This window comes from Brassica oleracea, chromosome C6 (assembly GCF_000695525.1).
Source record: "Brassica oleracea var. oleracea cultivar TO1000 chromosome C6, BOL, whole genome shotgun sequence".
Classification (NCBI taxonomy): domain Eukaryota; kingdom Viridiplantae; phylum Streptophyta; class Magnoliopsida; order Brassicales; family Brassicaceae; genus Brassica; species Brassica oleracea.
Window position 1 is genome coordinate 16,644,146 of NC_027753.1, and position 21,298 is coordinate 16,665,443.

The window sequence follows — 21,298 nt, forward strand, 5'->3', positions numbered from 1 at the left end:
ATATATATATATATATATATATATATATATCATCGTCTAAAATGACTATATATATATATATTTAGAATTTCGCAATTTTAAAATGAACCATTTATTATGAACTTCATAATTTAAAAACCGTTTACATTAATCATACAAGCAATTACAAGGAGAAGCGATGTAAATAAAATTAAACCGATATTCATCTTAAATTCACTCGGAGTAAATTCTCCAACGAATAAACCATAAATAGAAACACAAATAAAAATGGCACATAAAAACAAAAGTGCGCGAATCATCTTTCTTGAAAAATCGGAGGAGAGCGATTTTGAAATTTTTGAGAGAAGATGAAATGTTTTGGATGAAAAAATGGAGTAAAAATGAGTTGTATTTATAGATGAAAATTACTGTTCATGACCGTTGGAGAAAGGGGAAATTTTGAAAAAATTTCTTTGTGACCGTTGGGGTTAAATCGAGTGCACCAAAAATTAGTCCGAAAATATCGTATTAAACGGTCAATCAAATCTATAAAATTTCATAAAAGTGAAAAATTATGACAATGAAATATTTATGTTATATGACAATAAATCATGCGACGGCTCAGCCGATCAATGCAGAGTAATAAATAAATTATACGGCGGCTCGGCCGACCAATTAATAATAAACAGAATATAAGGCGGCTCAGCCGACCAACAAATAATAAACATAATATTAGGCGGCTCGGCCGACCAATAAATAATAAACAGAATATAAGGCGGCTCGGCCGACCAATAAATAAATTAAATTACTAGTAAATAATATAGGCGGTATTCCGGCCATTATAACATGATATAAATAATAGTAGAGGCGGTATACCGACCATTATAACAGGGTATAAATGATACAAATAAATTTTACCGAATCGCAGAGTGATCGTGCTGATAACGTGTTATAAAAGGAACTTGAATTTTATTGTATCGCGGGAATTTAAATAAGGGCAAAATTTATACCCGTAGAATTTATAACACTGATAAAAAGAGTGTATTAGAGAGAGAAGAGTGAATGATAATTTATAAACGATCGAATCGATCGTTTATATAGAAGTAGAATTTACTGTGCAAATAGTGCAACAGACCCCACATTTTTATTTTATGTATATTCAACGAAGACGGCTCATCTTATCTTTTGTCTTCAGTAACAAAATAAAAATATTTTAAAATTTTAAAATATCGATATTAGTTACATATTTAAGGATTGGTATATTAAACTAAACCAAACTAAGCCAAGCTAAACCAATTTTTGAAAAAATAGAAACTAAACCTAAATTTCTAAACCACATCTTCAATCATCTATCTTCTTCGTGCTTGGCTCCACCTCCACACCACTACCCTAACTTCTGCCATATCCACACCACAGCTTCTTCAGATCTGAAGATTCATTGTCTCCGCCGGATCCATCACCGCAAGCTCGTCCCATTTACCTCGCCGCATCTCTTCTTCCTCTTTTATCTATGCACCACCTCCGCCGCATCTTCTTCCTCCTCTTCATGACGTTGTCTCATTCTGTTATTAAGAACAATAATAAAATCAAAATCAAACAATGAGAGAGACAGAAGATGTCGATTAGAATCTCAAGCACATAAAAGATCCAAATAAATCAAAGATCAAAGAGAATAAGAAATAGATTCTGACGGTGATATGGCGGTAGCACGAGATGTTGGTGTCGCGAGATGTCGGGGATGGAGAGATAGGTCGGTGAGAATTGGTGGATTAATCAAATAAAACAAAGAGAGAGTGAAAGTGAAGATCTGTGTAAACCGTAAGGAGAAGAAAATGAGATGAACAAGAAAAATAAGAAAGACGAGGCAACCTTTAGCCAATGAAATTTCATCACCTAGTTAAGGTTTACCAACGGTTGAGATTAAGTTTTGCTTATCCCCACCAATTTTTATTAGCCAATAAGAGTTTTTCATTTTTGGTTTATCTTTTCTTTGCTATATAGTATTTTCTTGTCAATAAAGTTATAAGAAACTTAGTTTGTATTTTTATTTAATTTACGTATAGAAATAGATTTTCATATTTTATTTTATTGTTTATAATACAGTTTTATGAGTAAAAATATAAAATGAAGGTTTTAAGTGTTTTTGGTAAAAAAAAAATAGAATATAGGATTAAAAGGTTTATGTATAAGAATTGAAATTAAAGTTTGAAACATAAATTTGGATTTTATGCTTTGGAAAAGATTTAATATTAGAATTTAGATTAAAAATTGTAAGAGATTCAATTTTAAGAAGTTTAAGTTTAATGTTTGGGTCTTTTAATGTTTGTGATATATAGGGTTTGGAGTGTTGGAGGGTTAGATTTTATGTTTTGAGATAAAATTTTGGATTCGAAGTTAAATAATAAAAACGATTAGAGTTTTTAAGATTTTTAGTTAGAGTTTACAATATATAATTAATCTCGATGTGTTTCAAAAAAAAGATTAATTTGGGGTATGATATATATATATATATATATAAGTCTAAAGTTTAGGGTTTGAAGTTTAGATGATATTTTAAAATTTAATTTTTAATAATATTAAAATTTGAATTTAAACTTTGATTTGTGATTAAAATAAAAAAAATACTTGAGCTTTAAGGTTTATGTTTAAAGTTTATGGTTTAGAGTATAGAGTTTTTAAAAGTTGATAAATGAAATTTATAGAGAGAGAAAGTAAAATAAGGATGAGAGGGAAAATCAACTATTTTCCCGCTTTAATTATGCATAGTGTTTCAAGTTTGAGAGTGCTATATATATACTACGTTTCTAAAAAGTGTTTTCAGAATTTAATTCGGATCAACCAAACATAGCGTTTGTATTTTTGCAAACGTTATCTAAAACTAAAGGGTATGTCAATTATAGCAGAAAGGTAAAAAACGTTATACTGTATTGCTATCAAAACTCATTTTTCTTGTAGTGTTTGTTCTTAATACATGTTTGATTGAAGTAGACCAACGGGATTTGATGTATAATTAATGCTTGATTACATTGAGATTATTGTCTTGGAAAATAATTAATCTATTTTGTGTCTTCTAGACTTATAGAAACTTAACTAGGGCTTTTGGCCTAGTGGTGATTAACTTGATGGCAAAAGCCTAATACGGTGAAGTCACCGAAGTTCGAATTCCGGCCACTAGAGAATTAAAATTTCGGCATCTTTAGAGACATGAGACCGACACGTGACTAGTCTGGACCACTGTTGTGGGGCTAGGATACCCCTGTATAATTCAAAAAAAAAACTTATAGAAACTTTATATTTGTTTGATTAGCACCTTGAATTGGATCTTAATCACCTCAGTTCAATTACATATCACCCGTGGACTCTCTTTTATTACTGATTGAAGGTTTGTGTTTAGGTTACTTGTTACTTGAGTTTGAGTTATAGTTAGACACTTGTTACAACTAAATTCTACTTTGATTGGTTAGACTAAGCTAATAATATGCATTCTCATTACTTGAAACAACTTATGATTGGATTGACATCTCTTGTACTACTCCTATTAGTGGAGTAAACTTTGTACTTATCAATATGCATAAGTTATATATGGAGATTAGTATTATAGTAGGATATTGGGATTAATTGTTAACTGTTGACGAAATCTTATTTTCTTCTGTGATTCCCTTTTCTATTTTGATCCATGTTTCCATTTGTGCTAAGAGATTCATCATAGCTTCTTCTACAGTCGCATTTGTAGAGATACCCATGTCGATCTGACATCAAGCCCCACGAGAGTCCCAAACAATGCGGAACCAGACATTAGTTTGACTGGGTCAATTTTTTTTTATAATAGAATATAAATGATATGCAAATTATTAAAATTAATTAGTTAAATAAATTAAAATTATTAAATAAATTAAAATTATTAAAGTTTATATTTATTCAAACATTAACCTACAAAATAGTATTTGGTATTCATTGGAACTCTATAATCCAAAATGGTTAAAGACAAAAATATAATGAAGAATAAAATAAGAATATGTTATGAAAAATGCAAAAAAGTTTGCTTTTTTTTTTTACTGAAATAGAAATGTTAGACAGCTGGAAAAATTGGAAAGAAAATCAAACAAATTAAAACGTAAGGAAAATATGGAAAGGATTATTAAAGTTTTAATTAGAATGCCATTTCTCCAAAAAGAACTATTAAAGTAGTGACATAGCACCGTAGTCTATTGGTTAAGGTTTAAAGGCTTTCTACATCCAGGTATGAGTTCAAATCCCAATGCAGTTTTTTGCAGATTACAGGAAATCCAGGTTTCAAGTCCAGGAGAAAGTGATTTATTAAACAATTATACAGCATTTCCAACTTAAAACCAATTGACAATTAGTGGATTGGCTCAAATCTCTTATATATTACTCAAGTCTTTTACATATTTCCAATGTGTGATATTCTCTCCAACGCCCTCCCTCGAGATAATGATGCGTATAACCATCAATCTCGCAGAATCCATAATACTCCTCCGAGACTATGCTTTATTTTTTAGCAATCTCGGCGGAACTGAGCTTTCTATGAGCCATCAGCTAATGGGATGATCGGACCATTATCCGGACCGGATTAATGGGTCAGGATGTTGGGCCAGCTCTGATACCATAACAAATTGATGAGAGTAAAGAACACAAAAGTGTTTATGAAAGAATTATATTACTCACATAAAAATAATGTTACAAATGCATAGTTTATATAGAGAAAAAATTAACCTAATTTCCTAAACTAATATGGAATAGTATATAATAGATAATGATAAATTTTCTAATAAATCAGGGTTAAAAAAAAGCAGTGACATTTACCCACGTTATCAAAATGGTAGTATTAAGAATATAAATCATGGGGTCAAGTTACTCCGGAGAGAAAAAGTTACGGGGGTCAATAAATCAATTTTACAGAATTAAACAATTTTGTTTCTTCAAAATACAAGTAATTTTTCTAAAACTCTGAAATTCATAGGGGTGTCAAGTTACCTCCCTCCCCACAAGCGGCCTCTGCCACTGGTCCCAAATACATCCTAGCGGGAACCACGATCCATGCCAAAGCGAAGTAGTTCGACCACTTTTCACCTCCGCAAGGCAAAAGGATTGACCTATTGTCCCATATGAGCCAGCTTTTGTATTCACTTTCACCATCCAAATTGAACATTTAATAATGAAATGCATGTTGATCCTGTTTATCCAGAGCGACGACTTAGAGGACAAGATAAGCAAAGGTTAATTTCAAGCACCATATTGTATTCACTTCTTAAGCTTCCTTCGCATTTCGATTTGCAAACTTCTGGTCATGCTATCTTCACTTTTCTACGGTTTTATCACATGACTTATACTGATTAACAAAATTTCATGGCCTCAGTCAACATTCTTAATCGGCTCCCGAAAACAACAAATTTAAACATGAATATACTAAAATAACAATTTTTTTTTTGGTAAACGTAGAATAGCAAATATTACATCCATAAATTGACTTATTAAAATTATACACGAGTAAATAAAGTTGCAATATTATACAGATGCATATATATAACATGCTACATATAAGACATATATCCGTCATATGCAACGGTTTATTATGCAGTTAATAGAAAACTAAGTGGGAAATATTAAATATCTCCACATAATCATTTTTTTTTCATTTCTTATTAAGCTGACGCTGGTTCTTGAAGTGATCTCTCGGGTTGGCTTCGAAAGGTGCCCTAGGAATAATCGAACCATTCCCACCAGGAGCCTTCATCATCTTCTCTTTCGGGCCGTTCTCATCTGAGCCTGATGTCATCCACGAGAATAGACTAGCGGCCGCTCCAATGGCTCCAACCACGCCGATGACTTTGGTTGCGGTATCGTAAAATGTCGAACTCTCATCTTTGTCATCTTTTCTCTCGGTGCTGTTCATATTGATATGGTCACTATATGAGTGTTTTGATTTGTTGAGTTTAAAGAGGGGAATCAGGAGTGAGTTATATAGAGTGGCAAGCTAGTGTACCTTGCCCCTCAGGAGTAATAAAGACTTTAATTACATAGTAAGGGGGTTTAAACATTTCTACTATTATTATTTCAAAAGTGAGTGAATTATTTTACATTATTGTACTACTAGGTTAAAGCCACTTTCTTGTCTATCGGTCAGAGGAATCTTTAGTACAAGAAAAGCTTTTTGTTTGTCTAATGGTTAGAATGAAGATGCTTTCGTAAGATGCTTTCAATGGATTGCAAGTTTGAATTATTACTAAAGTGACAACAACTTTGAGTCATTGAATGCAAATTTCAGTCGCTAAAATTAAAACCACAAATGGTTTTAATAATTTCAGTGTACCTTCCTCCTCCAGAGTAATAAAGACTTTAGTATGTAATTAACTGAAGTCTCTATATTTATCTTTTGATCAGAAAAAGTCTCTATATTTAGCCAAAGGGAGGCTTACACATTTCTACTATTATTATTTTAGAATTAATGAATTATTTTACATTGTACTATCTAATCTAATCTATTAAAAGAGTAGTACATTTTGTACTTTGCCCTAAGTTCCCCTCAATAATTACCATCTCATGCCACTGTCTTAATAATAAGTATATATTTTAAATTATTATTAATTATCATACACAATTTGCCTTATTTTCAATATTCATATTCGAATATAATAACTAACTCCCGTAAAACATAATTTATGTCCCCAACACATTAATGAGATTATACATGTTTCTTACTAAACCAAACGTTTGGTTTCAAACATCTTGATTGACTAGACCAAAAAGGAATATATCTACCAAGCTCATATAAAAAAGACTTCCAAAAATAAACTATTGAGTATTTTATGGTATTTTTATGTGTAATATAATATATAGGAGCTTTGATGTATCTGGCTAGTCACACACGACCATACATATGCTTTACCGTGAACCTACTATCTAGGTTTAGCTCTTGTCCAACCCAAAGGCACTGGAACGGGATTAAACATGTTCTTCGTTACCTACAAGGAACGAAAGACTTAGGTCTATTTTATACTAACCAAAACAAAGAAGGTTTAGTTGGTTTTGCTGATGCAGGTTATCTCTCGGATCCGCACAATGCTCGATCACAGACAGGCTATGTCTTTACACATGGTGGTACAGCCATATCATGGCTTTCCATGAAGCAGACGATCGCGGCCACATCCTTTAACCATTCTGAGATTTTGGCTATTCATGAGGCCAGCCGCGAGTGTGTATGGTTACGGTCCATGACCAACATTATCCGAATTGATTGTGGGATGACCGAAGGGAAAGACGCACCAACGATCATGTATGAGGACAATGCAGCATGCATAGCTCAGCTTAAGGATGGCTATATTAAAGGAGACATGACGAAACACATCATGCCTAAGTTCTTCTTCACGCATGAGTTACAGAAAGCCGGCGAGGTCCAAGTGGTACAACTGCGTTCAAGTGACAACTCAGCTGATCTATTCACCAAGTCACTTCCGACCTCTACGTTCAGAAAGCTCACGCATCAGATTCGGATGCGTAGACTTAAAGACCTTCAGTGAAGTACAGAACAGGGGGAGTAATACGTGTTGTACTCTTTTTTCTTCACCATGGATTTGTCCCATTGGGTTTTCCTGGTAAGATTTTAATAAGGCAACTTCCAAAGCGTATTACAATCTCTGTATGGTTATGACATCCAAGGGGTAGTGTTATAAACTATACTGTGGATGTCCATAACCGGTCCGTCCATTAGAGAGAGAGAGACGGCGGAGAGAGAGACGGCCGCTTTCCTTTTCCTCATAGGCAACTACTTTCCTATTTGTTTTAGGCTTATGATTTGTACTATTTCATTTTCTAGTTTTTCCATTATTGTATGACAGTGTAATTCCATATATATAAAAGTTATTTATGTTTATGATTAATAAGAATAAGAAACTATTCTCCTAAGTTTCACAACATTCTGTAATTATATCAATAGTGGATATCTTTTTTACATTATATTATACTCTAAAACTTGATGTTTTAAGATTTGTATATATTAATAAAAACTAAATATTATATTAATTTATTAGTTTGTTTAATTCCCAATAAATTTATACCACTCAAATTTTTAGATTTTAATTTATTTTATAATTTAAAATAAAATACATTAACTAAAATTAAAATTTTAATTTATTTTATAATTTTAAAATAAAAGACATTAACTAAAATTAAAACTTCAATATTTTGCATAGAGAAGTTAAAAATTAATCGCTTATAGATGGAGAGATCACTAGATTAAAGCCGCTGTTTATTATTTAGAGCCACTTCTTACTTAAGATTCGTATTTATAATGTTAAGAATAAAAAGCATTCGGTGTTTAATAGGATTACTTTTTCAGTGGACAACGATTCCTATAAAAGAAGATAAGTTAGGCGCATTTCTTTAGGAGAAACATAGTACATAAAGTTGCACTAGTGGTATGTCTTTAGGAGAAATATAGTACATAAAGTTGCACTAGCTGTATATCTTATCTATTAACTAGTGCTATTCCGGCGCTACACGCCGGGTACGTATGTTTTTTTCTTAAATGAATTCACAATTCATTTTATGGTCGTAGTAAACAAAATATGTTCTAAAATATGAAAATAAAAATACATCGAAAGAGATTGATTTTTTATGATCCATTTGATAGTGGTTAGCGACCATAGTGTGTTACTTTGTTTTGAAGATACTTAGTTCAAAGTGAAATAACATAAGTGGTTGTGACTAATGAATTCAATAAAAATATAATAAAAATCTGATAATCGTAACAAAGTTAGTTTGAATTTAAACATATAGTAAAATTGATGTTTTATTTATAGAACATACTTACAGTGTTAAGTATTATGTGGACATTATATAAAAGGAACGCTCTTGAAATTTTATTTTAGAGAGTAATCTGAATTTAAACGTGTGTGATGAAGTTTTGTTCATATATTCTTCTTATTTGATTTTTGGTACGAAACTAACTCTAGCAATAGAACATATTAGTAAAAGAGGGAAAACATTTATATCTTTTGTTTGAAAATAATAACGAAAATCGAAAACAGTTTGTAAATAAAACAGAAAATTGGAACATAAGAAACCCCTTATAAATTGTAATAATGATGAATCATAGATGACTTTTTCTACATATGGGACAACTTATGTTTGTATAAAGCCATTGATCAATGCAGTAGAAATGGAAAGTATGGCCGCAAGTAAAAGAGCATAGATAGGTTCCGTTGTTGCAGCTTTCACGATTTCGTAAGTAGACGGTCCATATAACTTTAATAACCAAAAAAAAAATTTGCAGATTCAGGAACGGCCGCATGTCCAAAAATGTCCACCCTCCCTACTGACGTGGCGGTCTGTGGAAAAAGAAAAGACAACTTTATTAGCATAGATATTCCATTTACCGCTAACAAAATAAAAATTGAACTACTGTAGTAGAATATAATAAATAAAGTTTCGAATGTTTACAAACCGTACCGAACCGCACCGCTGTTAATAGCAACATAAATCTTTACATATATATGTATGTATATTTTTGTTATTATTAAGAGCACACCACAATTGTTTCACAATTGTTTCACACTTGTTTCACACTTGTTATCTATGTTATCATTTAGACTCTAAGTTAAGTAGACACTATTAAAAAAGTTAATATTATTGTTTTATAGTTTGTTTGTATGTTTTAATATTTTATGATCAAGTAGACCATCTACTTCATATAACCGATTATAATTTTCAAAACAGTTGCTATTGATTATTTAGAAAATGGTTAAATGGTTTTTTATTATATATTTTTTGGTTAGGTTTATATGAGCATAATTATTTATTTTTTTGTTTTTTTAATTAAAGTTTCATTAGTTAGATTTAATTTTTTGTGATGGGGTGTTACAATATTAGAATACTAAAGATGATGTGCCATCACGACCCATTTTTTTGTCTATAAATTGTAATAGTTTTAAAGTAAAAAAAAATAACTTAAACATTAATGTGATTTTATTTTATGTATTCAACTTGTTATAATATTTGATAAATTTAGTTTAATTATTTGAGAGATTATATCTTGAATACCGAAATTTATAATTTGATGACTAATAACATTGGCTCAGTAAATATTGAAGCTATATTTTATTTGAATACCTTAATTTGTTCATTATTTAATTTTAGTAAATAATCTGTTTATTTTATAAATAATTTAAAAATAGGTAAGAGACTTTTAATATGAATGCATTCTATGTTTAGGTATTACCATAAAGATACGTTGGATACATTAGCGCATTAACATATGTAAATGTATTGATCATTGGTTGCGTAGAAGATTACAGACCTGAGACCTTTCATATCTGTTACATTTGTATCTATTATCACTTTAAGCTCTTAAGTAAACACTTATAAGAAAACAGAGTTGGAAATTTGAAAACCTTATCGAAATTCATCGAGGATGCTTTAACCTAAAGTTGATCTTGACATGAACGTAGCTGGTATTAGCTAAATTTATGATGAATGATTTAACCTAAAATATGGAAAGTAATTTAAAGGTAACATTGGTTGATGGGGGTGGAGACTCCTAAATCAATTAAAATGATCTAATAATAAGTTTTATTGGAAGTAGTCAAAAGCCATAAACATATCTTAAGTAATGATATATGATAAATTGTTTCAGTGGTCCAAACCACAAACAACAATGTTTCGTTTATTTTTCTTTAAGATAATGTATTTTATAAGACAAAATAGTATAAAATATGAGCAAGACAGAAACAGTATAAAGATATGAGTACGCTTATGTGCAAAAGGTATTCTCATGCCATCCCCTGCTAGAGAATCAGTTGAGTTTATATTTCTCCGTCAACTTGTCTTTGGTATTCCTACATCCTTTCATTAAGTGACGCCATCGTATAGTTTGCACATTCACTACACCAGTGTTCTTCAGCCAACATCTGCAATGAGATTTCAATTAAAGACATATTTCGTGAGCTATCTCTTAGATAAGAGAGGACCGGATACATAGAGGCAGAAAACCATGCTACAAAGAGTTTTGTATCATCAGACATGATTAATAAAAGGCTCCATTCGATGCAGAAGCTGTATCCCTGAAGAAAAAGAGTCGCTTCCTGAGAAAGAGAATCTAGTAGTTCTTAACAGGAATGATGAAAAGAGCATCATTGTATGATATTGTTCCTAGCAAAGCCAAACCCAATGGTTCAAGTTAACGGAAGTTTTTCTGTTTCTTATAATTGCTTTGTAAGAAAAATCATCGGCATTTGAAGAAACATAGAGCATCAACTGTCCTGTTGACTGCTTAACAAAAATCAAAGCTTCTGCATTAGAGATATCTACTAATCTGACCAGGAAGAAATAAACCAAAATTATGTATAGTTGTCAAAAGAAAATAGCTTGGAATTTTTTTTACAGAGTCATCACCTTGCTTGAAAAAAGTTGTTCTCGAGCTATGAAAGTCGTGAAATGTCTTTCGACCAAAAAAAAAAACTGATTCTGACTTATGAAAATAAAAGAAAATTTTCACAAACCTCAATTATGGTGATGAACAGTAAAACACCACATCTGATATGAGCTTCGATTTAATCGAGGATATATTCTCCTTATTTAGTCAACTGACCGTTTTTACCTTCGTATATCATTGAGAGGCACTGCCTTTTCTTTCACTCATCCCTTCATGTAGCTTTGAGTTCTGACTGTGTTAAACCTGCAAAGAAATTAGAGTGTTAGTTCACACTTGAGATACGATTCTTGAGTGGTATTTGCGATTGAACAAAGAGCCGTCAGATAGCCACATATTGCAAGAGAGATGTGAGGCATGCTGGGAGGAATAAAGGAGGCATGCTTGAGAAGCCATGACTTTACTCAAAGAGAAAGAATCAATTTTCTACAATTGCCTACGTTCTCAGGTCTACATTATGGTGAACCGGGCCTGTTTCTCCTCTTGCGTTGCTAAGCCTGGCGCGAAGCGAAGGGATTGGATTTCACCTCCCCAATACTGTAAACAAATAATAATATTAAAAATCCAGAAGCCATTCAAACACGATTGTAGACTGGAATCTGAGAAAATTCAAACCTGAATAAATGATGCCGATCAGCTCTTGTTTTTTTACGGACTGAAAGCACAAACCCAAGTCGAGTCGCAGTCGATCGACGAAACCAAATCTGCAAAAAGAAAAGGAAAGAAGAAATATCACCAAAAAATCGTAAAATTTTTCTATAGCGTATGAAGTTTCACCGGTTAGGTAACGAAGACTCTGAGCTCGAATTAATAATGCAGCAAGTGGGATGACGATGTTAATGGTCTGATTAAAGGAGAAAATTAATGGGAAAGAGAAGGCGTTACAAGAATCTAATCGGAGGCGGCTAGAATAAAAGACGTCATGTGCTTGACAGACAAACAAATGGGCTTGAACAAACAAACCTGATATTAGCCCATAATATTTTTCAGAATTATCTTGCGAACTAAAAATTAGGATAGTTGTTTTTTTTATGTGACAGGTGGCACAAAATGCCCATATAGTACATAAAGTCATTTCTTTCGTGTGTAATTTTTTTTTTAAATTTGGACCATCTCTTAAGAATAATTATTTCATGTGTTTATCAAACAAAATCTTATTAAAATTGATTATATTTCTAGGTTATTCACCAAGAGTTATTTGATCTTTTATAACACCTTTAGCTCTCTCCTCAAAGCTCGTCGTCATTGCCATTTGTATCAAAAAGGCCACGAGCAGTGAAATCGATGATTGTTTAATATTCTTGATCTCACTAAACTTGACCTTATGGTCGTCATACGGGAAGACGATGTTGGGATTAAACTCGAGCTTTGGGATTGAGTTATATTCTAGAAATATGTTCCGGTCATTGGTCATATCAGTGAAGATGAAAAGAAAGAGAGTAGCACATGCTGCTATAGAAATCTGTCCCACCCTAATTTTTTTTTGTTCAAATTGTTGTGAAACAAGAGAATATAATCTGTATGTTTATCTTCTTATCAGTCTTAAACATAAGGAACCCTTTATATATATAGAGAATTGCACCGTCATAGAATAATGGAAAGACTAGAAAGGAAATACAAATATAGAAAGTGTACAAATCATAAACCAATAAGAAAAAGAAAACTAGAGTTTCTCTCTCTCTCTAAGGCGCCGGCTCTGTCTCTCTAGTATGGGCTGGTTATGGACATCCATAATATGATTTATAACACTCCCCCTTGGATGTCATAACCATACAAAGTTTGTAATACGCTTTGGATGTTGCCTCATAAAAACCTTACCAGGAAAACCCAGTGAAAAAAACCATGGTGAAGGAAAAAGAGTACAACACGTATTACTCCCCCTGTACTCAAGCTGTAATCTCAAACAAAACTTTGTTTTTTTCCAAGATCTTTCATCTCGAATTCTTTCTTAAGATATTCAACTGTTTGAGAAATATCTCCAGAGGTTCCTAAGATATTTAAATCATCAGCATACACTGCTATAATCACAAAGCTCTGGCCGAATTTCTTTATAAAGATACAAGGGCTGATCGGATCATTCTTGTATCCTTCTCTCTCTAGGTACTCACATAGCCTATTGTACCACATTCGGCCTGATTGTTTCAATCCATAAAGTGACTTATTCAACTTTATACAGTGTTGTTCTCGAGTACTCGATTTGTTTTTCAACTCTATACTCTCTGGTACTTTCATATAAATTTCATTATCCAGTGGCCCATATAAGTATGCAGTTACAACATCCATTAACCGCAAGTCTAATTTTTCTCTTATAGCCAGACTTATCAGGAATCTAAAAGTAGTAGAATCCACCACAAGGGAGTATGTCTCCTCATAATCTATTTCTGGTCTCTGTGAGAATCCTTGTGCAACAAGCCGTGCTTTATATCTAACGACCTCACCGTGTTCGTTTCTTTTTCTCAAAAAGACCCACTTATGGCCGACTGGTTTAACATCATAAGGTGTCCGGACTATTGGTCCAAAGACATCTCTCTTCTTTAAAGAGTTTAACTCCACGTTTATAGCTTCTTTAAATTTGATCCAATCTGATCGTTGAGTGCACTCATAAATAGACGTGGGTTCATGATCCTCATTATCATCCATGATTTCAAGTGCTATACTGCATGCAAATATATCATCAATGTCGGCATTCGTTCTGTTCCATTGTATCTCAGACAAGACATAGTTTATTGAGATCTCATTATTATCAGGACCTTCAGTACCTTGAATCTTGGCGTCCCAAGAATCAGTATTAGATACATCAGGGCCGGCCGCATCTAAGTATTCATGATCGGCCGCGATCGCTATTAGGGTTTTGGGATCGGCCGCTGTTAAGTCCCGAGATTTAGGAACGACCGCGGTCGTGTCTAGGGTTTCAACAACCTCAGTTTCATTCTCTGCACCTTTCTTAGTTCTCCGAGGGTTCTTATCTTTGGAACCTATTGGTCTACCACGTTTCAAACGTTGTCTAGACTCTGTAGCAACTTGATTGTGTCTTTCTTGAACATCAATTCGAATTGGTGCATTAGCAGCTGGTATATATGACTTTGTCACTCTTTTTGGGTCAACAAAGGAATCTGGCAATTGATTAGCTAGCTTTTGTAAATGTATTATCTTTTGGACTTCTAAATCACATTCCTGAGTCCGAGGATCTTGCCAAGATAAGGATGTTTGATTCCATGTAATTTCTTTTACCAGCTTATTGCTATCTCCCCCTAATGTTGGATGTTTGGATTCATCAAAATTACAATCCGCGTACCTGGCCTTAAATAAATCACCCGTAGTTTGCTCAAGATACTTAATAACCGTGGGAGAATCATATCCAACATATATCCCCATCCTCCTTTGAGGTCTCATCTTTGTTCTCTGTGGTGGTGCAATTGGCACATAAACGGCACAGCCAAATGTCTTAAGATGGGATATGTCTGGCTCATGACCCGTAAGCAATTGTAATTGAGAATATATATGTTCACTAGACGGTTTTATACAAATCAATTCGGATGCGTGCAAGACCGCGTGTCCCCAAGCTGAGACCAGAAGCTTAGACCTCATAAGTAATGGTCTAGCTATTAGTTGAATTCGTTTTATGAATGATTCGGCTAAGCCGTTCTGTGTATGTACATGTGCCACGGAGTGTTCAACAGTTACCCCCATGGACATACAGTAATCATTAAACGCTTGGGACGTGAACTCACCAGCATTATCAAGACGTATAGTCATGATGCTTTATAGACTTTTATATCAAAAACTTTCATTCTTTAAGTTATAATAAGAAAACAAGTTCAAAGAAATATTACAACATAGAAAACATAAATCAAAGAACACAAAAACATAGATGGCCGAAATTAACTTTGCTCTTTTTAAACAATCAGAAGTTTTATAATCCATGATATCATCTTTTTCATGATTGAAATCCTCTTCACCATCTTGATATGTCATATGAGCTTCAGGATTCTTCCCTTTCAAACTCTCTTGGTAGAGGTCAACGAGATGTTTGGGAGTCCTACATGTCTTAGCCCAATGATTATCCATACCACATCTATGGCACACGAATTTGGTCGAGTTATGTGGCTTGAAAGATGTAGCACGGCCTCAGCCATGTCCACGGCCTCCATAGGAGCCACGGCCATAAGAGTTATATTTGCCTCGGCCTCGACCAAAATAATTTTGGCCACGACCACGTCCTTGCCATCTCCCACAGCCACGGCCGTGTTGGCCATTGCTCTGGACGTGATTTGATTCTTTCTTAGGCTCTACAGCCGCATGTGCCTCAGGTAATGGGGTTGATTTTGGAGGTCTCAATTCACTGTTTCTCATCAATGGCTCATTGTTTTTCTTAGTGAGTAATAGACAAGAGATCAGATTAGCATAAGTCGTGAAGCCCTTCGCACGGTACTGTTGTTGTAACAACACATTGCTTGTGTGGAAGGTGGAAAAGGTTTTCTCAAGCATATCCTTATCTGTTATATCCTCACCACAAAATTTCAATTTAGAAACAATCTTAAATAGGGCTGAGTTATACTCGTCCACGGACTTATAGTCTAGTCATGGATCCTGAGATTCCTCCAATCATACATAGCCTTTGGTAAGATCACCGTTCTCTGGTGATCATATCTCGCTTTCAATTCTGTCCAAAGGTCTAATGGATTCTCAATGGTCAGATACTGATCTTTGAGACTCTCAGTTAGATGATGGTGAATGATCAAGATGGCTCTATATCGATCTTTCTCACTAGCATCATTGTCCTCGGTGATACACTTGCCGAGTCCCTTGGATTTCAGGATGATCTTAGCATCAAGTGCCCATTGCAAGTAATTATCTCCAGAGAGATTTAGGGCAGCAAAATCCAAGTTGTTGATTTTCGACATCTGAAATCATATGTTTTATAAATTAGATCTTTAAAGATTATAATGTTCTTAGTGTTCTTATGATTATACAAGACAATCAGGTATGTAATGCGAATTGGTCACATGACCAAACGGATATGATGCATTCAGTTCATACGAGTATGATGCAAGATAAGCCGCACGGCCAAGACAAGGTATGAACAATCTTATCAAACAGTTTCTATATGATCTTAATGCAATCGGTTCCTACATCTTAGCAATCGGTTTCTAAGTGATCAAGCAATAAAGCAATGCATCAAGGTGTTAATAACTATCAACTTAACGGATCATATTCAATGCGATTAGGGTTTAAACATATGAACAAAACCGGCCAGGTTAAGTCTTAAACAGGATGAGAACAATTAACCTAGGTGATTCCTTAATCTCAAAACATTCAATCAACCAAATTCAAGTATGGGTTTAGCAATCCTAGCAAACGATTTCTATGTGATCATATTCAATCAATCAAAACAATCAATTTCGATTTCAAAGATTAATTAGGGTTTGGATCGATTTTATGCATAACATGCATTATGCATGCATGCGGCTAGGGATTTAAAGTATTAGGGTTTCGATTTTGATCATTAGATCATTGGGGTTTAGGAAATCGATTTTGATCATTAAGGTTTCTATTCAAAACCATTAAGGTTTCGAATTAGGGTTTATGGTTTCGATTTCAACACATTAAGATTTCGATTTGCTTATTAGTTTCGATTAAGGTTTAAGGTTTTATGGTTTCAATTCATATCAAGCAATCAAAATTCGATTTTGGGTTCAATGATTGATCATTAGGGTTTCGAGTTACCTTAACCTCAGATGTGTTGAATGGACCACCAATGAGAAGAGACGCGAGCTGGACGTTGCTGATCGGGAACACGAACTAGCTGGAACGAGCTGAGACGTCGTCTGTTGGATCGGGAACGCGAGCTGGCTGAGATCGTCTATCGGACAAGAGAAGGCCGCGAGCGGTTCTTGCTTAGATCAGGACGCGAACATGTTGAAGCTGATATCCAGAACGTTAGCTGTCCAAGTTGAGATCGCCGTGAGCTGGAACTGATCGGGACGCGAAGAAGCTTGGATCGGGAAGGTTCGCGATCGGGATGGTTCGTCGGCTAGGGTTTTAGGGTTTATCGATTTTGGATTTTAGCTTAGGGTTCTTAGAGTAATCGTGCTGATAACGTGTTGTGAAACAAAAAAATAGAATCTGTATGTTTATCTTCTTATCAATCTTAAACATAAGGAGCCTTTTATATATATGGAATTACACCGTCATAGAATAATGGAAAGACTAGAAAGAAAATACACATATGGAAAGGGTACAAATCATAAACCAATAAGTAAAATAAAACTAGGGTTCTCTCTCTCTCTAGCCGTCGTCTCTCTTTCTCTCTCTCTCTCTCTCCCTCTAGGGCGCCGTCTCTCTCTTTCTAGTATAGGCTGGTTATGGACATCCATTTATAACACAAGTACATATATAACCTATAATTCACATGCAAAAGCCCAAAGCATAAACAAGTTATGTGACAAAATAAAATGCAACGATCAAAACTCAAAAGGATCAAGCAGTTGGTAAGAATCCGAGGATAATACTGTAATCCAACGATCAAAATATATGCTAAGCTATAATTCACATTCAAGTACATATATGCTAAGCTTTCAGTTATAAGAAAATGGCTATGTGCCCCATACCAAAAGACATCTTGGATCCGCCCCTGACTCTATGCGCTCCTGATATACAAATGTGATTCTTTTCATACGAAGAAATGATTGTTTTGATTTTTTAAGAATTTTTATCATATCTAGTCTCAACAATTATTGCTGAGAATCTACCAACGCTCTTTGTTTTCTCAAATTATCAATGTTGTGTTTCTTACTGATGGTTGATTTAGCCGAGAGAGAAATAAAGTCACATAGATTTTCAGATTATATGTGTTAATACTCTCATGTGCTGATGTGATTAACTTAAGCATGTTACGTACATGTTGCAGAACAAAATGAAGAAGGAAGCTGGACATTAGGTATGTGGTTTAAAATTGGAGATTTTACCAGTTATTTTTTCTCACTCCCATGAGCAAAGTTCAGATATATCTTAGTAGGTTCGAAAGATTGTGTATATTAATTAACTAGCCATAATATTCTTAAATTTGATTTTCCGGCATCCAAAACAAATATCCTAACTAGAAACTATTTTTGTTACTAAATTTGATGGATTTGTATATTTAAAATGGTAACAAACTAATTTTATTTAATATATGTATGGTAATTTAAATCTATTCTATTAAAATAGAAGTGACTTTTTATGTGTGATTTTTTTAATTTAGACCATCCTTTAGAAATTTTATTAAATGCACTTTATTTAAACTAATATTACATAGAATCTTTGAACTACTATAATTTTAATATTTTTTGATATCTTTCATTTTAAATATAAAAATATAGATTTTAAAAAATCTAACAAAACCGTTTGAAAAGATTTTAACAAAATTTTAATTTTCAAAAAAATATATGTAAATATTTTCAATAATTTCATAATTAGTTTTGAAATATTATTATACATTAATAAATTCAGTTATTGTTAATAAAATGAAAAATAAAAACTATATCCTATTTTTGATTTATTATATAATCATAATCAAGTGTATTAAAATAAAATTAGTATATTGAGCTAAATATGGTAAAATTATTTTAAATTGATAAATTTTGATAAATTTATATATAATTTATTTCGTAATTATAAATATTTATGTTCAAAAATATAATACGTTGGTAAGACGGGTTAACATTAGCAAACTATAGAATACATTTATAAAAATTAACATGTATTTCATTAGAGCTAATAATATAAAATATTGGTAACTACTTTAATCATGATATATTTTCATTTTAAATAAATAAATAAATATATATATATATATATATATATATATATATTCAAATTTTATTCTAAAAAATATGTTGATCAATATTTTAATTTTCAAAAATTTTAAGTAAATATTTTCACTAATTTTGTAATTAGCAATCTACTCTATTAAAGGGGAAGTAAAAAATTAGATTACCCCTTGGTTTTACCACTTATTTACAATGACATGCATTGAAATATTTATTGAACTTATATTTAATTATGTTTGTATTTTCCTAATTTAAATTATAGATCTTCTTAATCGAATCTTAACCAAAATAGATTTCCGTTTAAAAGTACGGTTAATGTTAAAAACACTTACCATTAACGATGTATATTTTTTTATGTATATAAGAATGAAAACAAATAACCACGCGGTTGCGCGGATGAAGGTCTAGTAATCTATTAATTTATGATCTTATTTTTAACTACCATTAACAAGTCATATTAAAACCACTTAACTAATTAATTAATATGACATATTTATAATTTACATTAATAATAAACCAATAATAAATTTAAAATTTTTTTAATTATAACAAAATCCGTTGAGAATGAATCTAACAAAATCTTACTTAAAAATTTAAATATTTTTATAAAATAACATATTAAATAATTTCGTAATTAGTAATATAATATTGTTATAAATAAATGTTAACTAAAATTTTATTATAAAAAAAGAAAATAAAAATTATATACTATTCATTATAAATTCTATAATTATATTTTATATTATAGAAAATATAAGTGCTATATGAATTAAATATAATAAAATTATAATAAATAGATAAATTAACAAAATTTATTTATTTAAATTGTTTCATTTAAATAAATTACCACTCATCATTAAGATGGATTAAAATTCGTAAACTATATAATATTTTTATACAAAAATAAATTTATTGACATAGGTTAAACTTTTATATCTACAACTATATATTATCTTTTATTTATTTTAAAACTCTCAACAATATATTGTTTAAATTTTTTATACAAAATATAATAGTATATAATAACCTTTATTTCATATACTATTTAAAAATATGTTATTAGAAAATTATGAAATTTTAGTGATTCATTTAAAATATTATGACAAATCAAATTTTTCTTAAAGTTTTATTTTAATTATAACAAGATCTGTTGATAAAACTTTACAACATATTACCAAAAATTAAAATATGTTTTTTAGAAAATAATGTATTAATGTAGTAACAAAAATAAATTCAAAATCCATGTAATCTTTCAGACTCAAAATAGTAGTGTAATTTTTCAAAGTTTTCTTGACAAAATATAAAAGTTTGAAAATAAATATTCGAACTCAAAATGATAATATTTCAAATTTCACAAAAGATAAAATCATAGATAATATATAATAACGTTTTTTGAAATGTTCCACGAAAAACAAACAATATATGTTGTAAAAAAAATAAAGCAATTTAATATTCTAAATTATTAATTAAAAATAAAAAGAAAACTTAATATTATAACATCAAAAAATATCCTATATCGATAGAGTTTACTAAAATAATATGATAGATGCTTCTATATATAAAATTTACTAAATAATATGTCTATATTATTTAAACAAAATAGTGTTTTTACTAATAAATCCCATAAAATACTAAAATAATATATGTTAAAGTAGATTTTTTAAACACAACATGTAAATATAAATTATCTCAAACATATTTCTTTTCTTTAATATAAATAAACAAAATTTAAAAATATATTATAGCAAAATGTATAAATTAAAGAAAAAACTTATTTTGAAGAAGGTTATCTATTTGATTATTTCATAATGTTAATTTACTGTGCCTAACTCGAAAATATATTAGTAAGTAATAAAAATTAATAACAAAGTAAAATGTATTAAACAAATCACTATATTAATAATGCCGAATAAAAAAATAGAAATAACAATATTATAGAGTTACACAATATATAATACTAAATGGAAATTATGTATTTAAAACATTTGTAATAATATCAAATACATTTTTAAAATGAAAAAATATCCGCACGGACGGGCGGGTTAAATTCTAGTTAGCTTTAAATTTCACATATGATCGGAAT

At 31.5% G+C, this 21,298-nt stretch overlaps 1 protein-coding gene and 1 long non-coding RNA gene across 11 annotated transcripts; one reads left to right on the forward strand and one right to left on the reverse strand.

The window, feature by feature from the left end:
* Positions 1 to 7,100: 7,100 nt before the first annotated feature.
* LOC106297595 lies at positions 7,101 to 7,496 on the forward strand. Its single transcript, XM_013733804.1, has one exon. The coding sequence runs from the start codon at positions 7,101 to 7,103 to the stop codon at positions 7,494 to 7,496; it is 396 nt and encodes a 131-aa protein (XP_013589258.1).
* A 3,082-nt stretch (positions 7,497 to 10,578) lies between these two features.
* Positions 10,579 to 12,370, reverse strand: LOC106296542. Of its 10 annotated transcripts, none has more exons than XR_001261256.1 (6): positions 12,182 to 12,283; positions 12,020 to 12,108; positions 11,845 to 11,941; positions 11,475 to 11,650; positions 10,996 to 11,036; positions 10,610 to 10,883 (listed from the first exon to the last, which is right to left on the reverse strand). It is a non-coding gene; the product is annotated as an uncharacterized LOC106296542 (long non-coding RNA). The 10 variants fall into 10 exon arrangements; XR_001261253.1 differs by having other exon boundaries at positions 10,610 to 10,924; positions 10,974 to 11,036; XR_001261259.1 differs by having other exon boundaries at positions 10,579 to 11,036; positions 11,739 to 11,941.
* Between the last annotated feature and the right edge of the window lie 8,928 nt (positions 12,371 to 21,298).